At 43.8% G+C, this 17,224-nt stretch overlaps 1 protein-coding gene across 1 annotated transcript in view; it reads right to left on the bottom strand.

Moving 5' to 3' along the window:
* Window positions 1–651: 651 nt before the first annotated feature.
* LOC131197699 (ubiquitin carboxyl-terminal hydrolase CYLD-like) overlaps window positions 652–17,224 on the bottom strand; it is a 38,051-nt gene continuing 21,478 nt past the window's right edge. Inside the window, exons 8-15 of the mRNA XM_058182071.1 lie at window positions 15,094–15,216; window positions 13,297–13,388; window positions 12,175–12,238; window positions 11,083–11,215; window positions 10,742–10,850; window positions 7,740–7,858; window positions 5,308–5,524; window positions 652–2,597 (exon numbers count right to left, since the gene is read on the bottom strand). Of these exons, the coding sequence (XP_058038054.1) occupies window positions 2,413–2,597; window positions 5,308–5,524; window positions 7,740–7,858; window positions 10,742–10,850; window positions 11,083–11,215; window positions 12,175–12,238; window positions 13,297–13,388; window positions 15,094–15,216 (1,042 nt within the window). The 3' untranslated portion in view covers window positions 652–2,412. The remainder of the gene's footprint in view (window positions 2,598–5,307; window positions 5,525–7,739; window positions 7,859–10,741; window positions 10,851–11,082; window positions 11,216–12,174; window positions 12,239–13,296; window positions 13,389–15,093; window positions 15,217–17,224) is intronic.

Here is a 17,224-nt window from a genome sequence, read left to right as displayed (position 1 = left end):
CAAGACACAACACTGCCCTTGAAGTGCACCCGGAGACTGCAGCTAGTCCAGAACGCAGCTGCGCGGGTTATAGTGGGAGCAACTCGTTGCTCCCATGTAACACCAATCCTGCGTAGCCTGCACTGGCTTCCTGTGGTCTTTCGGGTGCGCTTTAAGATCTTGGTTACCACCTTTAAAGCGCTCCATGGCTTAGGGCCCGGGTACTTATGGGACCGCCTGCTGTTACCTCATGCCTCCCACCGACCCATACGCTCACACAGAGAGGGCCTTCTCAGGGTGCCGTCCACCAAACAATGTCGGCTGGCGGCCCCCAGGGGTAGGGCCTTCTCTGTAGGAGCTCCTACGCTCTGGAACGAACTTCCCCCGGGTTTACGCCAAGTGCCTGATCTTCGGACTTTTCGCCGTGAGCTGAAAACGCACCTATTTATTCAAGCGGGACTGGCTTAAAGGTTTTATTAAATTTTAATTGGGGTTATTATTTTAGGGTTTTAAATTTTTAAATTTCAGCCATTTTTGTAATATGCTCGGTTTTAAGTTTTTGTTTTAAATGTGAATATTGTGGGTTTTTTAATTTTTGGCTGTACACTGCCCTGAGTCCTTCGGGAGAAGGGTGGTATAAAAATCTAATAAAATAAATAAATAGAGGCATGATAGACTTAATACTTCTTTTCTATTCACATACAATATGGTAAGTTGCTCCAAGTCTGTGATGACCCGGGCGGTGGCATGAAGGCTAGAGAACCTGAATTCTTTTATTGGCACCAACTCTGCCCCCAATGTCCCTTTTACAGCCTGGAGAAAAGCTCTCCCACAAACTTGCAGATACTTCAGTCCAAACACTGTGAACATCAGGGCAAAATAATGAGTCCCAGACAGGAAGAATAATTCCAGCAAGACAAGATAGGAACACAGTAGCATGGCAGTAATTCAAACAGTCAGGAGGGAATGTCAGGAATGCAGGCCACAACTCTCAACACCAGATTAATTCAGCACTTGTTCCCGACAAATGCCCCTCCCAACTGCCTCTCCTTTAAACTCCATCCTAAATGGTGCCTTGTGAAGGGAATCGGGGCCCTTTCCTTTCTCATAAATGACACAGCCCATGTTACTCTCTTCTGCGTTCTTCCCTGCGTACCCTAGGAGGGGGTGGGCCTTGGTCTTCATCTGAACCCCCTTTCCCTTGTTCTACCTCTCCCCTGCTCTGCCCAGCCTGTCTTTGCCCTTCCCCAGTTTTCTCCACAGCCAACAGAGCCATTCTTTTGCTGTCAGCTGTTGATCTTCCATCTCAGATTCAAACACCAACAGGGGCATGGCAAAGTGGATGGAGTTAGTTTGATTGCGTCCGCCATCCCTAAAATGTTTAAAATGGTGAAGAGTAGTCAGGGGAGAAGTCTGATATAATGATGTATTTAAACATTTCATCTAGATTAGTCCTAAAGGAAGGACAGATTCCAATATGGCTTCCATCTGAAAAGTTCTAGGCAACAATATACTGTATATAGCCTTTGCTTTTGAATTGCTCAGTGCTCTCTCAGGTTGTCTCTCCCAAAGGTTCTGGTTTAAATGTCTATGGAGATTCTCAATCATCCAGGTCATGGTTGCCCCAAAGGTGCTTTTTTCAAGAGGCAGTTGGAGCTGGAAAAGCTTCTTGGATGAGAAGCAAAATGTCTTCAAAGAAAAAACAGAAAGTCCAATTGCCTCTTGAAAAAAGCACCTTTGGGTTTCTTGCGGCCTGCCAGCAGATCTGGCAGCAGATTCTGATAGTGAGGAGGAACATGGAGTCTAGGGAAGGGGAAGGCTCTGATGAGTGCCCTGCACTGGAGGCAAAGATGGGGCCAGGGCTGTCTGACAGTTATCAGCTGTCTTCAGAGTCAGACATCAGTGGGGCAGAAGAAAAACTGGAGCCTGCTCCCAGTGTGCGCATGCTCAGAGCTGCCAGAAGAAGGGAACAGCTAAGGAACAAGGGTCAACTCGGAAGTAAAGCCACAGATGGACAGTGAATGGCTCCTCCCATAGGGAATAAAGAGGAGCAAAAGGGGAGGGGAGTTTGCAGGGGACAATTAGTTCAATTCATTAGAGTGAAGATCTGTTCCTGACTTCTTGCCAAGTATTGTCTGCTACAGAGTGGCATTTGGAAGATATCGGCCTGGCAGGTCTCCAAGCCTGATAAAGGTCTGTAGTTGTGAAATCTCTTGAAAGACTTTGGCTGGGAGTTTGCTGGAGAGGAATTCCCTTTATATAAATAAAAAGGGTTTTATCGGGATGAGGAGTCGGCTTCGTGCTTTTGGAAAGTCTAGGTGAGAACAGGGTTCTGATTTAAACACTCAGATTTGCAGCCACATCTGCCACGGGATCCCTGCAGCCGTATAAGCTTCTCTCTCTTCTATGATCTCCTGTCTCTCGTCCAAACCGTTATTTGTAGAGGCTGAGGGAAGGGCTGTGGTAGAAGCACATGTAAGCATCACAGAGCAAGCGACGGGCATAAGAGGGCAAAGATTTGGGATCCAAGCCTTGCAGAGCTTCAATGGGCATTTCCAAGTAATCTGCTACCTCTGAACAGGGTGTGACACGAGGGATGTTAAAACCATTCAAACCACCTTGGGGAGAAAAAAGAAAAAAGACAGGCATAAGGATTGAGGGTATGCGTGGAAAGAAACAGAAGAGGAAAGTTAATCAACTTACTGTTGGAATTCCAACCTTTGATCAGTGAGATTTTGGCATTGAGAAACACTTTCAATAAACAATAGCATCTCCGAATATGTCTCCCATTACTATTTTTTTTTTAAATTTGGAAGATATTTTTCCCCCAGGCCAAGCAAAAATTCCCATTCAGTCCTCAAGTTTGCTTATAAGACCATTATCAGATATTTATCCAAGCAACAAACATCTGGTTTAGATTTCAGGCAACCGATAACATGGCTTCGGTTCATGTTGTGACCTGCTGGTGGCCAGTGGAGCTGGTAGCAGAATGACACAACAGAATGACCACAGGAGGTTGGGGAGGAACATGGGCCAATCCTGGGGGCTGGGGAAAGCTTGGACGGGGGCTCTGCGCTGGAGGCAGAGAGGGAGCTAGACAGCAGTGAGGCAGAAGAACAGCTGGAGCCTGTTCCCAGTGTGTGCATGTGCAGAGCTGCCAGAAGACAAGAACAGCTAAGAAAGCAGGGTCGACATGGGAGTAAAGCCATACCTTGGAGGTGATTGGCCCCTCCCATAGGAAACAAAAGAGGAGCAATGGGAAGTGGGCTTTTGCAGGAAACAATTTGTTCGTTCAGTCATTTCAAGAGTGGAAAGTTCTGCTTGTGACTCTAAGAGACTTTGTGCCGGGTTTTGCCTTACACTGCGTTTCGAAACTAGTTATCTGGCAGCTTTCCAAGCGTGATAAGGTTTGTGTTGATAAATATTCCTCTGAAAGACTGTTTGCCAAGCCTTGCTGACTGTGAATGAAAGGAATTCACAGTTGTGTAAATAAAAGGGGCTTTGCCAGGACCAAGACTCTGCTTCCTGGTTTTTAAGGAAGCCTAGGTCAGAACAGTTTACTTGAATTGTATGTTTTAAGTTCTCAAAAGTAAGAGAAAAATAAAGATTCCTTTGAGCTAAGCTCGATGCCTGGTATGGAAGTAGCTTGTCATTGCCACTTTCTGATTAATTAATTCATTATTAATTGATTATTATTGTTTTTGGGCTAATCCAGTGTTTCTCAGCCTTGGCAGTTTGAAGTCCACACCTCTTCAAATTGGTCAGTGACAGAAAACATTGATCCAACCAAAAGCCATGGGATTCTCTAGAGCAGGGGGTGTTAAACCCGTGGCCCATGGGCCGGATGTGAAACGCGGTGGCCACACCCACATCTGGTTTAGCGAAGGGGGGAAAAGTCACGCTACATCACATGACAATGCTGTGACAACGCGAGTTTTACACCGCTGCTCTAGAGGTTCACATCCAAGTGTGTGAAGCAGATCTGACCAGATTTAGCTTTTCAAGATCAACCAGGAATTATTAGGGGCTAACAGCTGTTATGGCTCATTTTAAGTTACTCTGCATACAATTTAACTATGCCCAGATTGTTAAAGCTTCTATTTACTTTTTAAATCCCATTTGTGTACAAATAATTTTGGCTATAAGCAATAATGGTAGAGAGTCGGGGTGGGTTCCACTGACCTTTGCTACCGGTTTGCTCTCATGAACACATGCGTGCATCGCTTCTGTGCATGTGCAGAACCTTTTGCGCATGTGCAGACTATCTGTGATGACATCCAGGCGGGTGGGTGAAGCATCCCACCGCCGGCTTTACTGGTTCATGCGAACCGGTGGTAACCCACCACTGTAGAGGGTGTGAGAATGATTCAACAAAACTGCAAACTGAACAGTTGATTAATTTGTGGAATTGGATACAGGTATGTCCTCTACTTACAACAGTTCATTTAGTGACCGTTCAAAGTCACAACGGCACTGAAAAAAGTGACCGATGGCCATTTTTCATGCTTATGACCATTGGAACGTCTCCATGGTCACATGATTTACATCCAGATGCTTGCTTGACAGGGCGACTCACATTTATGACAGTTGCAGTCTCCTGGAGGTCATGCGATCCCCTTTTACGACCTTTGGACAAGCAAAGTCAATGGGGGAGCTTAATAACCATGTTACTAATTTGAGAACTGCAGTGATTCACTTAACAAATGTGGTGAGAGAAGGTGCAAAATGGGCAGAATTCATTTCTCACTTAGCGACATAAATTTGGGGAATCCACTGTGGTCGTAAGTTGAGGACTTCCTGTAGTTTCCAATTCCAAACATTGTCAATTTGGACAACGTTTATTACTTCAACCCATGTGCAAAGCAGGGTGTTGTTTCTTTTCATTAATCCCGTCAAACAATCCAACTCAAACTAATCTGAGGATTCAGTTTTGATATTCAGACAGAGGGAGAGTTCCAAATCAATTCACTACTGGAATCTAACCAATTCACCAGATTAGTCAGATTTTACAAGCTAAACATAGCATTTTTTTTGTCGTTTAATGACCCCGTAATTCCTTGCGGGGTGGAGTCTGGGCAACTGAATGGAGCCGAATGTTTACTGACTGATACCCTTCCTGTTGCCAATGCGGAATTTTGCAGCAGATATATATTCTCATTGGGCCCAGAGAGGGAAATATCAGTCTCTACTTAGGATCGAACTGACAGCCTCCTGATTGTGAGGCGAGAGCTCCACCACTAGGCCATCGTATCACTCCACACGCTAAACACAGCATTGATAAAAGCAAACCTTGGTTTTCTTTGGAAAACAACGTTTGAAACAACTCACCCTCACGGTCAGCCATACTGTCAAAGAAAAGCCACTGGTGGACATCTGGGCCGTGGCGGGTAAAGCCAACATAATGACTTGTTTCAATGCAGAGAACTGCGAAAAGCTGCATTGTCTGGCGGGGGATGGTCTCTGGCAAAGAGCCAAAGTGAGAAAGCTCCTCAGGAAGATGCAGTGGACGAGGCTGATGGTACCGTCGGGTCCGGTGCTTGTGAACCTGTAGAGTAGTGGCCAAAGAACACCAAGAAATCTTAAACAAATCTGCCTTGAGTCTTTCCAGTTGGGCAAGCATATTGTTCTGACCCAGCTCCTCAAACTTAAGACTTATCTATTCGTCTTGCTGGACTGGCTTGAATTTTAATTTTTTAGTCGATTTTATGGGTTTTAATTTTATTAATTTTTATTGGGATTGATTGTATTTTAAAAATTGGGCCAAATTTAATAAGTTTTTTAATGTATGTTTTTAGTATTGTATTTGTCTTTACTGTTTTTATCTTGGCTGTAAACCACCCTGAGTCCTTCGGGAGAAGGGTGGTATACAAATTAAATAATAATAATAATAATAATAATAATAATAATAATAATAATAATAATAATAATAATAATAATAATAATAATAACAACAACAACAACAACAACAACAACAATAATAATAATAATAATAATAAAAAAAACACATGACAAACCCTCTGAAGTTAACTCAAAGATTCCTTTAATTAGGAGTGCCAGCAACCCTGGCAAAAAGTTTCTCTCTCATCGCAGGCTAATAAGTTGCTCTGGCTGGAAGATGAATAGTTATCTGCCACATCTATTCATCTCTGGCCCCTGCCTTTTATCCCCAGAGCTAGGGTGGGGCTTTGTTAGTAGTGGCGGCTCTTCCTTCCCAAGGATCTTCCTTCCGAGGGGGAAGATGGAATGTAGGTGTCAGAGAAAGAGAGAGAGTGTCTGGGCCATCCATCAGTCCTCAGATGGACAGTCAACAACCCTAAGGTCTGGAGATGGCTGATGAGGAAGAGGAGGAACAGCTGGGTCCAGTGCTAACATGCGGATGCACAGAAGGCAGAGGAGAGGAGAGCAGTGGAAATCTAGGAGCTGATCTTTTGGATGGAAGAGCCACCACTGCTAGTGAAGCCCCACCCTAGCTCTGGGGATAAAAGGCAGGGGGCAGAGATGAATAGGTGTGGCAGAGAACTATTTGTCTCCCTGTTGGACAATTGTTAGCCTGCTGTGTGTGTGTGAGAGAGATTTTTTTCCCAGGGCTGCTGGTGCTGCTAATAAAGGAAATATTTATTTAACTACATGTTGTGACCCAGGCCCAAGAAGGTAGTAGTAGATGCAATCAGTTCAAAAACAAGCAGATTTGATTAGAACAGCTGAGAATTAAACTCATTCTCAGCATAGTACAAACTAAATCAAAGCAAATTCTTCATAACACAATTCTTCAGGCTTATCACCAACCTTGGTCTAATTAGGCAAACTGCCAAAGGCTTTTCTTGGCAAAACTTCAGAAGCAGAAGACACAGACAAGAAATAAATGCAGTAAGACAAGGAGAAGGCTACCAATGTTGTTTTCTGACAAAGAGCCCAAACGCCATTGCTGGTCTTTTAAGCCTTATGGGAGGGGCCAATAATCTCTTGGCCCTACTCCGAGTTGTCCTTTTTGCTTTAACTGCTCTTGCCTTCTGGCAGCTCTTCTCATGTGTGCATTACGAACAGGTTCCTCCTGTTCCTCTGCATCACTACTGTCATCCTCTGGAGGCTCCGGAGTCCGCACATCACTCCCCAATGGCCCTGGCCCCATCTCTGCCTCCGACGCAAAGTCCACATCTGGGCTTTCCCCAGCCTCCAAGACTGTCCCATATTCTTCCTCAGCTTCATCGCTATCCGACTCTGCTGCCAGCTCTGCAGGCTGCCAGTGAACCACAACACTACAGAGGGCCTGTCCTGTTGGGAGCTGGGTCAGAACACAGGTATTCTATTCAACAAGTTCTCAGATATCAGAAGAAGAGAATTATATCCCTCCTCACACACCTTTTTAAAGACTATACATAACCAGAATAAGCCAAGTAGGGTAGCCCCATGGCATGATAGGCGGCAAATAAGTTTAGCAAATAAATTAATACAAAAAATAAGGCAAGGCAAGCACAGGAATTTGACATGGTTTTGGTGTGTCTGGTGCTCAAACCTTGAATTGCTAATTTTAGTAGATACAACTGACACGGAAAAGGGCAGTTTGACAGTGATACTCCTGGTTTTGCCCTCATAAGAGCTTCTGCAGAATTACATCTGTCAAACACATCCAAATTTTTCTGCATCAAGTAGGATCTTAAGTAGAAAAACTTTGTGCCATCCTTTGGCTATACATTATATTCTTTGTCAGACAAACCTAGCTTAAGGGAGTATCCTGGGTTGGAAAGCTGGCACAAAGATACCTGCTGATTGCAAATCTTGCAGAACTGTTTGATGTGTCGGATGCCAAAACTAGGGTCCTGGTAGCAATCTGGACACTCCATCACAGCCAGTCCTTGGCATACAGAGCACTCTCGGGGAGCTGCAGTGGTAAAGCCAGAAATGTTGGGGTACATTAGAAGTTAAAAGGAACACGTTGGCTGCGGATTATGAGAAATGACATTAGGTACTTGGTAATTGCTTGCCAAGTAAAAACAGTGATGCAAATTTTGTTTGCCCCACAAAGAGGAAGACATTCAGCACAAACATGTTTTTCCTTCTCTAGGCCTAGAAAACTGGGGGGGAAAAAATCAGCTGGTGACTTGAAACTTACCAACAGACCAAAGAACACAGCAGGAATAGCAGTAGCAATAGGACTACATAGTGCTTTACAGCTGCCTGTAAGCAGTTTACAGAGTCAGCATATTGCTCCCAACAATTTGGGTCCTTATGTTACCAATCTCTGAAGGATGGAAGGTTGAGTCAACCTTGAGTGGAATTAATTTAGGGCAGTGGTCACCAATTGGTGATCCATGGACCACTGGTGGTCCATGAGAAAATTTTGGTGGTCCGCAGAAAAATTATTTGCATTTTTTATATTGCACTAAATCAGGGGTCCCTAAACTACGGCCCCTGGGCCAGATATGTGCAACATTTATGTTGTTGCAGAGAGTCTTCCCCTTCAGGGTCTTCTTGTGTGGGTCAGAGAGGGACAGAAATTCCAACTTGGGGTCTGCTTCAGCTTCCTGGTGCAGGGCTTTGGGCAATGGCTGGAGGGAAGTGCTGCTGGTGGCGAAAAGCCGGAGGACCTTGTTCCAGTGGGACTCCATCATGGCCTGGAACTGGCTGACCATCTCAGCCTGCTGAGCCTCCATGCGTCTCTATTTGGCCTTGTACTCCCACAGGTCTTTCCTCTCCTTGGAAAGCCTATGCTTGTAGTCCTCAGTGAGGTACTTCTGCTGAGCCTCCTTCTCAGTTAAATCCAATTTGAACTGAGCTGTTTTGCCAACTCTTTCTTGTGGAGGCTGCTTAGCACCAACAACTCCCCTAAGGAGCCCCGATAGGGAGCCGAGGAGTGGCTGGGAGGGGAGGGGTGAGTAGAGGCTGGCGAGGCAACCCTCAACATGAGTGACATCGAATTGGCCATGCCCACCCAGTCACATGACCACCTAGCCACGTCCACCCAGCCGGTCCATTAGGCAGATCATATTAGTGGTCCACGGGATTTAAAATTATGAATTTAGTGGTCCCTGAGGTCCAAAAGGTTGGTGACCCCTGATTTATGGACCTCCATTGTTCCAAGATGTAGTGAAGGCCACAGGTTTAGGTAGATGTTAAAGAAGGCAAACCAACAAATTGTGAAGGACAAAACTCAGTGAAACAGAGGAAGCTCCAAGGTTTTCAAAGGGAATGTCTAACTTCTCCACCATTCCTTACTTGTGTAGTCATTAGGTTTACAATCCACCTTTCTTCTATGATTTCAAGGTAGCATGCATAGCATCCCTTCTTCCTTTTCTTCCCACAACCACCTCACTCACGAGGTTAAGTTAATAAAGCATGACTGACCCAAAGTAACCTAAAGAATTTCCATAGTTAAGGACATTTCAGTTTGGGTCTTTCTGCCCCTAGTCCATCATTTTAACCATTACATCACTATATCAAATCAACTGCTATGAGTAAATAGTACAGGAAGGTAGTTACTTCAGTTTGAGAGCTTCCACAAAGTATCTACGGCAGTTGGCATAGTAGACAAAACCATTAAGATAAACTTCACAGAGATATACACAGGGATGGGCTTCAAAAATTTTAGCAAGGGGTTTTCTGCCCAGTTGCTGGGTAGGCGTGGCCATGATGGGTATGGTCTAGTTGGCCTTCTGCATGGTGGGGGGGCAGTTTTTGCCCTCCCTGGGCTCCAGAGGCTTTTCTCGAGCCTCCGGGACAGTGAAAATGGCCTCCCCAGGTTCCGGAAGCCCTCTGGAGGCAGGAAACGGCCCATTTCTGGCGTTCCTGAACTTCTGGTAGGCCCATTTTTCACCCTCCCTGACCCTCCACGTGCACCTTGCATTTACCTGCATACAAAACGGGCCACGTGGGGAGCCAGCTTGGATTGGGATTTCTCCGAACTGCACAGTATCTTAGCTAGAAGTTCTCACAAACCGCTGTGAACCCCCAGCAGCCCACCCCTGGATATACAGCAACCTTTTACCTAGGCAAAAGATGTTGAAGCCCAGAACTAGAAGAAAAGATATGGAAACGGCTCAGGCAAATACCTCCCTATTTTACTGAACTATTAAAAAGGAGGAGGAGATAATGCACAATCCTATTTCCAAGATTCTATCATTATTATTATTACCATAGCCAATCATAGTCAATACAAAGTAGTTTTAGCTTTCCTGTGATTTCCTGGCCTTGCTTATCTCGTGGAGCTGACATAAAGAAATAGGAAGCTAAACTGAACCAGGTTTTCCCCTTAACCTTGTTCTAGATGAGAGGTCTCCAACCTTGGCCACTTTAAGACTTGTGGACTTCAACTCCCAGAGTTCCTCAGCCAGCAAAACTGTTTGAGGAACTCTAGGAGTTGAAGTCCACAAGTCTTAAAGTGACCAAGGTTGGAGACCCCTGTTCTAGATCACAGGTGTCAAACTCGTGGTATCACATTGCCGTCATGTGATATTTTTCCCATTTGTGGAGCTGGGGTGGGCATGGCCCATGTCAGGGGCAGGTTCCAAAACACATCGCTACTGGTTCGCTCACGTGCATGATGCTTCTGCATCTGGGTGGGTGGGTGGAGCTTCCCGCTGTCGCCGCTACCAGTTCGCCCAATCCTGGGTAAACCCGTAGCAACCCATCACTGGCCTGCGTGTGATGCATCCAGGGCACAGGGCACTAGTTTGACACCTCGTTCTAGATTCTCAGAGGATGTATATAGCACAACAGGATTGAAGTCCTATGACAGAGAGATATGTTTTTCTCTCTCATCCCTTACTTTCTTCCAGAAGATCTGTGAGGTCAAGTTCCAGACTGGGTTGGATGGTTCGAAAGGCTTTGAAGTTCTTCCCATTCCGAGGCATCTGAAGGATAAGGCATGATGGGGCCTGCCAAGAAGAACAGAAGCAACCCGGATGAGATTGGGAGGAAGAATAGATGAGGACTACTGATGGGCCCCCATTTTTGGACAAACAACTCAAAAAAAGAGGCAGATTTACACTTAACACCATTGCAACATCCCCATGGTCAAAGTTCAGATACAAGTTGTCTTGCTGAAGACAATATCTGAGGTGATAGGAAAGTGACATCTGCCCATCTTCCTGGTCCTGCGTCTCTCACCTCTGTGAATTTGAGATCCCCGATCACCAGTGATCCCTCCAGAAGCTCTTGAACCGTTGGGACCACATGAGTTGGATGGTCCTCAATAAATATCTGGTAGAATATGCAGCCATGAGGGTCCTGGCCAGCGGACCTGGGTTCAAATGGGAGAAAAAGAAAATTAGATTAAGGGGATACTAGTTGGTCTGGAATAAATTGGGAGAAAATGTGCAAATATAGGAAAACAATCTAAGCAACATGGATTATTTTCTACCATGGATTATTTTCCTTATTAAAGTTTCTATCCCTCAGAGGGATTCTAAGGAGTACAGCCTAGCAAAACAGAACAATCAAAATGATCAATACTGGACATTTTTAAGAAGATGTTGGATAACCATTTGTCTGAAGCGGTGTAGGGTTTCCTGCCTAAGCAGGAGGTTGGACTAGAAGACTTCAAAGGTCCCTTCCAACTCTGTTTATCCTCTCCTCTCCTCTCCTCTCCTCTCCTCTCCTCTCTCTCCTCTCCTCTCCTCTCCTCTCCTCTCCTCTCCTCTCCTCTCCTCTCCTCTCCTCTCCTCCTATTCTATTCTATTCTATTCTATTCTATTCTATTCTAGTCTAGTCTAGTCTAGTCTAGTCTAGTCTACCCAAATAGAAATTTAGGGGTGGTTTGTAGTCACAGTAAATTCTACTGTAAAATATTTAGTAAAATATTTTCACTGAAAAATATTACATGTTATTATCTTGTACCTATCCCTGTACCTATCCCAGCTAATCAAAGAATATATATACAAATATTTGTGACTCCCTATTTTAACTTACCTCGGTATAAAATGGCATGAATGTTCAGCAGAGCCACATACATTTTATTTCCAAAATGCCCCATTTTGAGTTTGAAACCGATGAAATGGGGCTACTTTGTGAATTCTGAGTAATTGAAACCACCTCAGTGATTGAATACAGAACAAACCTCTTTTGCCGCCCAACTAAACGTTTTGATTTGCTCCAAATGGAGCATCTTGAATCTGCGCCAAGTCTGAATTTGAAGTGTTCTGCACACCACAAATATACAGCAAGGGACTACGGAATAGAAAACATCCTCATCCTTCTCACCGGATCTGAAAGAGGGGCTCCATCTTTAGCACTCGGAACAGCAGGGTAAGGAACTCTTCTGGATCTGTCAAGAGAAAGAAGGCAAAAATGGAAAGGCAATCTTTCCTGACAACCCCCCCACACACACACATCCCCTTGTACACCCAGTTTAGACAAACCTGCCTTCCCCTGAGCAAAGAAAGGAAGAGTCGAATAGAAATAAAGTAATAAAGGTAAAGGTTCTCCTTGCACATATGTGCTAGTCATTCCCGACTCTAGGGGGCGGTGCTCTTTTCCGTTTCAAAGCTGAAGAGCCAGCACTGTCCGAAGACGTCTCCGTGGTCACGTGGTCGGCATGACTAAATGCCAGAGGCGCACGGAACATTGTTACCTTCCCACCAAAGGTGGTCCCTATTCTTCTATTTGCATTTTTTATGTGCTTTCAAACTTTTAGGTTGGCGGAAACTGGGACAAGTAACAGGAGCTCATCCCGTTACGCAGCACTAGGGATTCGAACCACTGAACTGCTGACCATCTCAGGCAAGCAAGAAGACTTCTTTGTATAGCTGAATTGCCCCAACTTTCAGAAAATCATTTAATGATGATAGCTGGATGGAAAGAGGTGGATACTACTGATGTTCAAGAGACGATCCCAGAGATGTGTTCGTTATCAGTTTATGACAGGATGTAATATTCCACAAAATGAAAAGATGTGTCAATATGGTTCTGTATCAGTGCTGATATTCAGCCGGGTCTATCCGGCTCGGGCGAACTGGTAGCGGCGACTGCAGGAGGCTCCGCCTAGCTGCCCGGACATCATCACATCCCATTTTTGACAATCTGTATGTGCGCAGAGCACATGCAAGCAAGTGAGCACGAGCACATTTGCAAACCGGTAGCGAAGGTAAGTGAATACCACTCCTGTTCTATATGGTCCAGAATTAATAATAATCTAGAGGACTGGACTAGTTTTACACTAACATTATACAGATATCTCTGCCCTCCACTCCCTTCTCTTCCCTCCCTTCCCCTTCCTCTTCCCTTCTCCATCTTTCCATCTTTCACAATTGCCAAGATGGCTCCTTCACCTTACTATTCAACCCATCCCCTCACACATATAGTCAGACGAGCACAGGCCCAAACCTTTTTCTTCACTGGTGAAGCCAGAGGACTGCCCAGCTGTTTCCAGAACTTTCCGCAAGGCCATGATTTTGGTAGCACATACGTAGCCATTCCTGTCAGGTGAAAAGCCAAAAAAACACACACGCACACACAAAGTCACCCAAAAGGGTTATAAAGTCACCAAGTTTGCTTTTTTCAAGGGATGGCGAGAGATCGATAGGTAAGAAGGAATTATTAGTCTTTCCATAAAATACATGAATGAGTGGTCCCTGACTTATGGTCATAATGGAGCCCCTCCACCATGGGATTAAATCATAGCATGTCTTAAAACAGGGCACCCTTGTGAGGGACCCAATTTTATGATCCCTTTTGCATGATCATTAAGTAAATGCCATGGTCGTTAAGCGAACCAATGGTTCCCCCAATTAATTGTTCTGATTATAAGGACATTTTTCCTTGTTTCTAGGTTGCTTCTCTCCTTGATTAGTTTCCATCCATTGCTTATCGTCCTGCCTTCAGGTGCTTTGGAGAACAGGTTGACCCCCTCTTCTTCTTTATGGCAGGTTCTACCATATTGCAAGATCTAAAATGGACAGCTAACATCAAAAAATCTCATCAAAAAAGCACAACAAAAAAAGTTCTTTCTGCACCAACTCAGAAAGCTCAAACTGCCCAAGGAGCTGCTGATTCAGTTCTACAGAGGAATTATTGAGTCTGTCATCTGCACCTCTATAACTGTCTGGTTTGGTTCTGCAACCCAACAAGACAGACACAGACTTCAGAGGATATAGAACTGCAGAAAAAACAATTGCTACCAACCTGCCTTCCATTGAGGACCTGTATACTGCACGAATCAAGAAGAGGGCCGTGAAAATATTTACAGGCCCCTCACATCCTGGACATAAACTGTTTCAACTCCTACCCTCAAAACGATGCTACAGAACACTGCACACCAGAACAACTAGACACAACTAGTTTTTTCCCGAAGGCCATCACTCTGCTAAACAAATAATTCCCTCAATACTGTCAAACTCTTACTAAATCTGCACTACTGTTAATCTTCTCATCGTTCCCATCTCCTTCCACTTATGACTGTAACTTTGTTGATTGTATCCTTACGATTTATATTGATATTGATTGTTTCCTGATTGCTTATTTGTACCCTATGACTATCATTAAGTGTTGTACCTTATGATTCTTGATGAACGTATCTTTTCCTTTATGTACTCTGTAAGCATATGCACCAAGGCAAACTCCTTGTGTGTCCAATCACACTTGGCCAATAAAAAATTCTATTCTATTCTATTCTATTCTATTCTATTCTATTCTATTCTATTCTATTCTATTCTATTCTATTCTATTCTATTTCTTAAATGCTGGAACACTGCTATCTTGTCACACCTAGTCCTGCTTTTTATTAAATACACAACTGTGCGTTCTGGCTTGCCCAGTTATCAAAATTTGTGAAAGGATTCCCCCAAACCTTTTCTTCACTGATGAAAACCACAGAGAGCTCATTTTTTTCCAAAACTTTCCACGAGGTCACGATTACCAATAACAATCGCTTCTAGGTATTGTTATGTGCTGGGCTTTCAGAATTTACATGTCTATTTCAAGGAGAATGAGAGACAGACTCAGGATGACTCATCCACTTGGGAAACCACCCCGTCTTGCACTAACCCACCACTGAAAAATCTCACATCCCACAAAAAACATGTTTGGCAATCTTGGAAGTTCCCAGCTGTTTTCTGGCTTGCTGAAGATGTATAAATCAAAGAGAGCGCCTGGGCTTTTTTCAGAGGATGAACCCAAACTCACTTGCGCAAAGGGTTGACAATCTCGGTTCTTAAGAGATCTCGTGTCTCAGTATAAGATTCCCCATCGTTCTTGTCTGCTGGGCGTAGAAGCATGGAATCCAACACAGAAGTAAAGGAGAACATACTGAAAGCAGAAGAGAAAAATGGGATCTTCAGAGGTTTCCCCCCAGCTTTGAAGAGGAGCAGAAGGTCTAGTGCAGTGGTGTCAAATACAAAGCCCATGGGCTCGATCTGGCCCGCGATGTGGTCGGATCTGGCCTGAAGGGCTGTCCTGAAAAAGGTAAGGGGCTGGCCTACGTCGCTTCGGCCCGGCCTACCCAATGAGAAGATGAAACATGCCAGCAGTTTGGGGAATGGCGTCAAGCTGGCCACGCCCACCTAGTTAGCCATACCCACCCAGAGCCACACCCACCAGCCCCCCAGAGGTCAACCATAGCCCTTGAATTTGACACCCCTGGTTTAGTGGTTACAAACTGGGATAAGGGAAACTGGGGAAAGGAAAAAAATTGGATAATACAAGTAGGCTTCAACTTATGACCACAACTGAGCACAAAATATTTGTTGTTAAGTGAGAAATTCATAAAGTGTGTTTTGCCCCATTTTCTTGGCCACACGTGTTAAGTTAAATCGCTGCAGTTGTTAAATTAGTTAACACGGTTGTTAAATGAATCTGCCATCCCCATTGACTTTGCTCGTCAGAAAGTCCGCAAAAGGGGATCACATGACTCTGGGACACTCCACTGTTATAAATGTGAGTCAGTTGTCAACCATCCGTATGTAAATCACATAGGGATGCCGTAATGGCAATAAGTGTGAAAAAAAAATGGTTGTAAGTCACTTCTTTCAGTGTCGTTGTAACTCCGAATGGTCACCAAATGAACTGTTATAAGTTGAGCACTATCTGTATTGTTTTTCAATGTAGTATATTTTGCAAATAATCTAGCCAGAACTCACTGAAGAATGAAAGCAATAGATACGATATTGATATTGCATTGATGTGGTTATATAGTGGTATATTCCTGTTATATATATATAACATGTCTATTTATGTTTTCTGAATGAAGTTTATGTTTTTTTCGCAGGTGTTTGTATGTAGGTCTTTGGTTATTCGGGTTTTCTCCCACGTAAAATTGGAAGTGTCTTGGCGACGTTTCGACGAAGTCTCATTTGTCATCTTCAGGCTTCAGCTTCGTGCTTCTGCTTCACACATTGCTCCCAGAAGCACGAAGCTGAAGCCTGAAGATGACGAATGAGATTTCGTCGAAATGTCGCCAAGACACTTCCAATTTTACGTGGGAGAAAACCCGAATAACCAAAGACCTACATAACATATATAATATAAATATAACTATATATATTAAATATAATTTAAATAAATATAAATATAAAATATAAATAAAGTTATATTAAATATAACTATATATATTCCTGTTAAAGACTACTTCAGCTTCAATTGCAATAATACAAGAGCAACCAATAGATTTAAACTTAATGTTAACCGCTTCAATCTAGATTGCAGAAAATATGACTTCTGTTACAGAGTTATCAGTGCTTGGAACACATTTCCTGACTCTGTGGTCTCTTCTCATAATCCCAAAAGCTTTAACCAAAAACTCTCTACTATTGACCACACCCCATTCCTAAGAGGACTATAAGGGGCATGCATAAGAGCACATACATGCCTACCGTTCCTATCCTATTGTTTTTTCTTATATATATATGCTTATATTTCCTTATATTTCCTCATTATATATTTATATACTATATAATCATTTTGTGTGATCCTTGTGTATATTGCTGTGACAAAAATAAATACATAAAAATAAATATACATATTAGTAGGGAAAAGCTTGTCTAAATAAGATTCTTAATTGCTCATACTGGACTGATTGACTGGACTACTTACTTATTCACCCAGAGAGCTCCACAGTCATGTTACATTGGTCAGCAGGAGGCACTAGGGAGAAGCCATGTAAAGCCCTGAACATGGGACCTTTACATAATGCAACATGTCTATCTTTGTGCTCTGAGAATTTAAGGTGGATAGCATACAACCATGATGGCGAAACTATGGCGCGTGTGCCACAGGTGGCATGCAGAGCCCTCTCTGCGGGCACACAAGCCGTCGCCAC

The sequence above is a fragment of the Ahaetulla prasina genome, chromosome 4, assembly GCF_028640845.1.
Source record: "Ahaetulla prasina isolate Xishuangbanna chromosome 4, ASM2864084v1, whole genome shotgun sequence".
Taxonomy (NCBI): Eukaryota; Metazoa; Chordata; class Lepidosauria; order Squamata; family Colubridae; genus Ahaetulla; species Ahaetulla prasina.
This window is presented reverse-complemented; position numbering and strand designations above follow the sequence as displayed.